The sequence below is a fragment of the Phragmites australis genome, chromosome 19 (assembly GCF_958298935.1).
Source record: "Phragmites australis chromosome 19, lpPhrAust1.1, whole genome shotgun sequence".
Taxonomy (NCBI): Eukaryota; Viridiplantae; Streptophyta; class Magnoliopsida; order Poales; family Poaceae; genus Phragmites; species Phragmites australis.
The window spans coordinates 4,801,362-4,807,038 of record NC_084939.1 but is presented as its reverse complement, the minus strand read 5'-3'; the positions used below and the strand labels follow the sequence as shown (position 1 = coordinate 4,807,038).

General features: G+C 41.6%; 1 protein-coding gene across 1 annotated transcript; it reads left to right on the top strand.

Annotated features, from left to right (window-relative positions):
- The first annotated feature begins 208 nt into the window (after window positions 1-208).
- Window positions 209-4,558, top strand: LOC133900779 (uncharacterized). Its single transcript, XM_062342014.1, has 5 exons — window positions 209-490; window positions 1,373-2,309; window positions 2,685-2,780; window positions 3,822-3,958; window positions 4,146-4,558. Exons 1-5 carry the CDS (start codon window positions 285-287, stop codon window positions 4,312-4,314), a joined length of 1,545 nt encoding a protein of 514 aa, XP_062197998.1. The 5' UTR covers window positions 209-284; the 3' UTR covers window positions 4,315-4,558.
- The last annotated feature ends 1,119 nt before the right edge of the window (window positions 4,559-5,677 follow it).

The following is a 5,677-nucleotide window of genomic DNA, read 5'->3' as shown; positions in this document are numbered from 1 at the left end:
ATCGTAGAGACGATGATTGTTGAGATGTGAAAATAAGAGTATTCACTATTATCTATCTACGAATGTGTGATAATCCATTACATACTATTGTATTTTTAAATGAAATCAAAATAGGTTTTTTTCAAAACACCTAATATCAAGATATTTTAAATAGATATTAGTCGTCCTGTATTTTTTTATATGAAATCGAACAGTATTGAATAGTATCGGATACTCGTTTTCACCCCCACCCTCCCCGCCCCACGCCTCCCGCGAGATCTCCGTCGCCTCCGCCTCCACTCCCCATGGATCTCCTCCGCCTCGCGGTGCTCGTGGCCGTGCTCGCCCTCTCTGGCGGCGGGTGGTGGGGCCGCGGCGCGGAGGCGTCGATCCACACCTACGAACGGGAGCCCTTCCGCGAGGTGGGCAACGCGTTCCTCCTCTCCGGCGGCAGCGAAGGCATCGTCACCGACGGGGCCGACCCCGCCGCCCCCGCCTTGTCCTTCATCAAGTAAGCACTCCCTCTCGACCCCAAGCCCGCCTTCCCCTCCCTCCTCGTCTAGAAGCTGTTACGGGGTGAGGATCGTTTGTTGCTCGATTCGAGTCTCGGGGGAGTTGGCTTTTGGTGCTGGAATCGAGAATGGGCTAGGCTGGAGGTGGCGGTGCCTGCTTGCTTGGTGGCAATTAGTTGGAGGCTTTTGCTCCTGGGCCATGATCAGTGTGTGATTCGTAGTGAAATAGAAAAATGGTGGCTCGTGCTGCTCGAACTTCGGGCAGAATATGGATTCGGCTGCTTAGCTGCACCCAAAAATTTTGGAAATTCTAATTCTAAAACAATTTCGGAATTTTAGAGTGCTAGTAGCTCTGCCCACATTCTTCTCAGAGTGAGGTTCTTCAGTTGTTTATGTGTTCAACTTGCATTAAATCAGTTGATTTTCTTGTTTTATATGACTAGCTTCTTAGTTTGTCGGTTTATTGTTCTAAAAAAACTTGACCAACCTAGGAGGAACTAAGTGGCATTGTAAATAAGAAAAAATAGACACCCAAATTCAAGCAAAGAGGACTCGTACTTGGGTGGTCTAGGCGTGCATTCGTACCCTCAACCAATTGAGCTAGGCTCAGTTCCTACTCGGTTTATCGTTCTCAGAGTGAGTGTGGTTGCACCACCTTAAACCAGTACAGGTTTCAGGATAATCAATTTCAGTTTCGTTTTCCACGGAATTGGAGCATTTCAATACATTCCTGTAGTATTTTTTTTTACAGAATGTAAGTAGACTTATACTGCTCTTAAGTTTGTACATGTGACTTTACTAGTTAGTGGCTTCTATAGAAGTTACATGGCTTGGCGTGGTCTAGAACTAGGTATTAACTAGATGGTGGCCTCCTGTGCCAGGTTTGTGAATGTTACTTTCTGGAGAACCACAGAGGCAGCAGAATCACACGCAAAAATGGCTCATAGCACAGGCCTGGTACAAGCTATTCTATTCGAAGCAGCAGACCGGGATAATATCGGGGGATCAGCATATGGTGGACAAAGGTCCATATGTTGTACCCCTGACCTTGCAAAACTAGAGGGCTGCAAGCAAGGAGAAGTAATCAGAAGGCCATCCTCCGATGATCCAGATTGGCCCGTTGTGCTAGACACACACTTCAGCACGAATTACCTTTCAGTGAACTTAGAAGATGATCAAGTGCACATTACAAAGACAGGCATGTACAACTTGTTCTTCATTTCTTGCGATCCAAAATTGAGAGGCCTTACTATGAGTGGGAAGACTATCTGGAGGAATCCTGGTGGGTATCTACCAGGAAGAATGGCACCTCTGATGAAATTTTATGTTCTCATGTCCCTGGCATATCTATTGGTCATGGTTGTTTGGTTTAGCCAGTATATAAGGTTTTGGAGGGATATATTGCCAATCCAGAATTGGATCACGCTAGTCATTGCCCTTGGTCTGTTTGAGATGACACTATGGTACTTTGAATACTTAAACTTTAACAGTAGTGGTGTACGACCAATTGGAATCACAACTTGGGTGGTCACTGTTGGAGCCATCAGAAAAACAGTTTCCCGTCTACTGATTCTTTCTATCTCAATGGGATATGGTGTTGTTCGCCCAACTTTGGGAGGTCTCACTTCCAAGGTGTTGCTCCTTGGACTTACATATTTCCTGGCATCTGAATTGCTGGACATCGCAGAAAATGTTGGAACAATTAATGATATATCAGGCAAAGCAAGGCTTTTCCTGGTCCTTCCTGATGCGTTTTTGGATGCTTTTCTCATACTTTGGATTTTCACCTCTCTTTCCCGCACTCTTGAGAAGCTACAGGTAAGCTAAATTTAGTGTAACTTCTCATGTACAAGCCTTTCTAACAGTTGTTTCCTTACTTTATGTAAATATGATCTGATATTTATTTTGTGGGTTTTTGCAAATCGACGTACTGCCACTAGTTAGATGTTGTGGAGCTATTGTTTCAGAATGTGGTTGTTTTAGATCTGTTGGAGTGATTAGTATGCTAGAAATCCCTAATAGTGGTATAGCGGCATTAGGCGCAAAAGCGCACAGGTTCATGTGTTCAGAAAGAAGGCAAGTAGGATAGGTTTCTGAGTAGTTAGAATAGAATTTATTACCAAGCCTGTTGAATCCTTGATGTAGAATTATGTTTGTGTTGCTTCTTAACATGTTGCTTTTCTCATTCATCAGGCAAGGAGGAGTTCTGTGAAGTTGGATATATACAGAAAGTTTACAAATGCATTGGCAGTTTCTGTGATAGCTTCAGTTGCCTGGATTGGTTATGAGGTATGTAAATTTCTCTATATACATCCATAGTGAATATTTTGCATATACAAGAAAATGTGCTGCATATCTTCTAATTGCATGAGATCATCTTGCTGCCTTTTGGTCAATTTTTCTGTAAGATTTATGAAGATCCAAGTTTTTCATTATCTTTATAAGGTTTTGAAATTTTACCTTTAAAATATAAAAAAGGACTCGGTTAGTGGAAATGAGCTCTTTTCTTATTCATGTATTGGGACACATCTGATTGTATTAATTCACTGTTTTCTAAAATACCGGTTTATGTGTGATTGTTTTAAATATATTCTCAAAGAAATGCATCTGCCTTTTCTTAAGGAAATAGCACCATCAACATGTTTTTGTTGCACCCCACTGTTGTCACCCTTTTGATACAACACCTTCTATGGAAAATCCAAATTACTTTCAGAAGACTTACTTAGATTTCAATTCTGAACATCAACTTTCCTAAACTAATGATTGTGCTTCAAAGATATTTACTTTGTCCGCAATGATTGTAAATTTGCAATAACAAGTGTCAGATGTCGTTAGTCTTATCACACTGGATCAAACTGTGCACGAGAAATATGAGATTGTGAAAAATATTATCAATGTGTCAACATTTCTCGTTGGTGATAATATTGATTTTACTTATCTTATTTGTCTCGATGAAATCTGCTGTAGCTGAGGACCCTCTTTTTAACCAACATGTGCGATAGTGAACTTTCTCACAAAATAAATATGGGCTTATTACGACCACCACCAAAGGCATGAAACTGATTTTGATCCCATGCGTGTGTATATGTTATTCATGGGCTGATAAGTTGGCTGAAGATATTCTGATTCGTGAGTCTCTGTGATCAAAATATCTTTCTCGTACATGAATATATCCTAGTTTCTCGTACATTAAGATATCATAGTTTCCTCACTGATATATAATCATTTAAGCTGGCTTAATTCATCCGAAGCTTATTTTTCAGAGAATCTTCAGTCTTAGAACCTTTCAGATTTTATAACCTGTTGTGTTACTGTGGCTTCATTTTGCAGGTCTATTTCAAAGCGACAGACCCCTTTAGTGAGAGGTGGCAGAGCGCCTGGATCATAACTGCCTTCTGGGATGTCCTTGCATTTGTGTTGCTTGTTGTGATTTGTTATCTGTGGGCACCGTCCCAAAGCTCACAAAGGTAGCTCTCTTCCCTCTTTAATGGCCTTGGACCTTGAAAAATGCGTAATCTAGCTGTTTGCTAGTTGCTACTTCACCAACGTACCATCCATAAAGTTCCAAGAGTTGCCTACCCCATCATAAGAAAATAGCAGTTCTTCTATACGTCTAGGAACCACTCTGTAGTTAACTGCGATTCCTCTGTCCAGATATGCATATTCAGGTGAAGCTGCTGACGACGATGATGAGGAAGCTCAATCTCTTACTAAGGGAACAGATGGTGATGTAGGGATGATCAAGATTGATAAGGACAGAAATGCTGGTGGTAGCCATGCTTTCAGCATGGAAGATGAGACTGAGGAGGACAAGCGGGAATAATCTTTTCTTGTTCCTTATACCTAGTGATTTTTTGGAGCAAGAATGTTCCAAGATTACTTCTTTTTTCTCTCCTCCTTTTGGTGGTTCAATGCCCTTCTGTTCCAGGGTTACACAAGTTCTATTGTAGAAGTGCGCGATTATATCCATTCCCGCGAGGGTGATGGTTCGAGTTTGATGTAGACTTCACATAGGCTGAGACGATGCGTATTATTTATAACAATGTACATATCGGTTTTATTTGCCAGTTGTGCAGTCTGATGCACCACCAAACTGGTGGACCGAGTTTTGACAGATCGGTTTCAAGAATGACAAAGTTGGACCCTGTCTACTGTAGATCAATTGCCACGGAAAAAATTGAATATAAACATATAATGGCATGTACCATGTTGAGACTATAAAAATAGGCATTTGGGGTGTTGGCTGCTGCTCAAACATCTCTTCCCTGCACTATTACAAAAAGAGCCCTCAGGCCAAGTCACACCATTGAAAAAACCAATGGATATAAACACGTCATTAACTTGGAGTGGTCTTTTGTGCAATCCTAATGGAGTGTCACCGCCCTAGGTCTCTAGCCACTGAGCCACTTAGTTTCCACATCACTTCGTCAACATGGTCATCGTATCGTCGGCACTAGCATTTACAAATTGTGAAATCATAAATGCTAAAAAATTGGTGTTATTATAAAATTGGCAAAAATACAAATTGATTTAACAATGTGATTTAGATGATATGCGTGTGTTAATGTGAATGTGTTGTTACTATGTTGTTTGATACGCTCGTAGTAGCATAATTATATTTGTAGTTTTATATATGTAATATACTCATGTGTGTTGTATTGTGCGGATTCACGTGAGTCAAGTTTGTGAGAACTTATGCTTGTAACTGGTTGTTGATTTTGTTCATATGTATATGTTCTAATAGCAGTCACGATCGGTGACAGGGACCGGGACTAAGTTCAGAGATGAACTAAGGTCAAGGCGGTCAGAAGTCACACGAGACATTCAGGGGTACAAAATGGTGCACGCGAATATGATCACACCGAGAGATGTACGTGCTATGGCATGATAGAGATGGATTGCATCACGAGACATACACTGGAATTGTATAGTCTATAGTGCGGAGGATCGTGTGACATATGGCGCGGAAGTATTTGTTCCATTGACACATGAGTTGTGTGTGCATATGGAATAAAGAGAAAAGAAAAAGGAAAAGGGTTAGTACTATGCTAGCTCGGTACAGTAGAGCACAAGGATGTCCAGCCCTGGTGAGCTTGACCTGGTTTGTAGCGTGGCTCAGCGGCTTATGGGAGCAGGCCGGCTTAGCCTGGAAGGAGGTAGGGGGACCCAAGCGCAGTACAAGCATG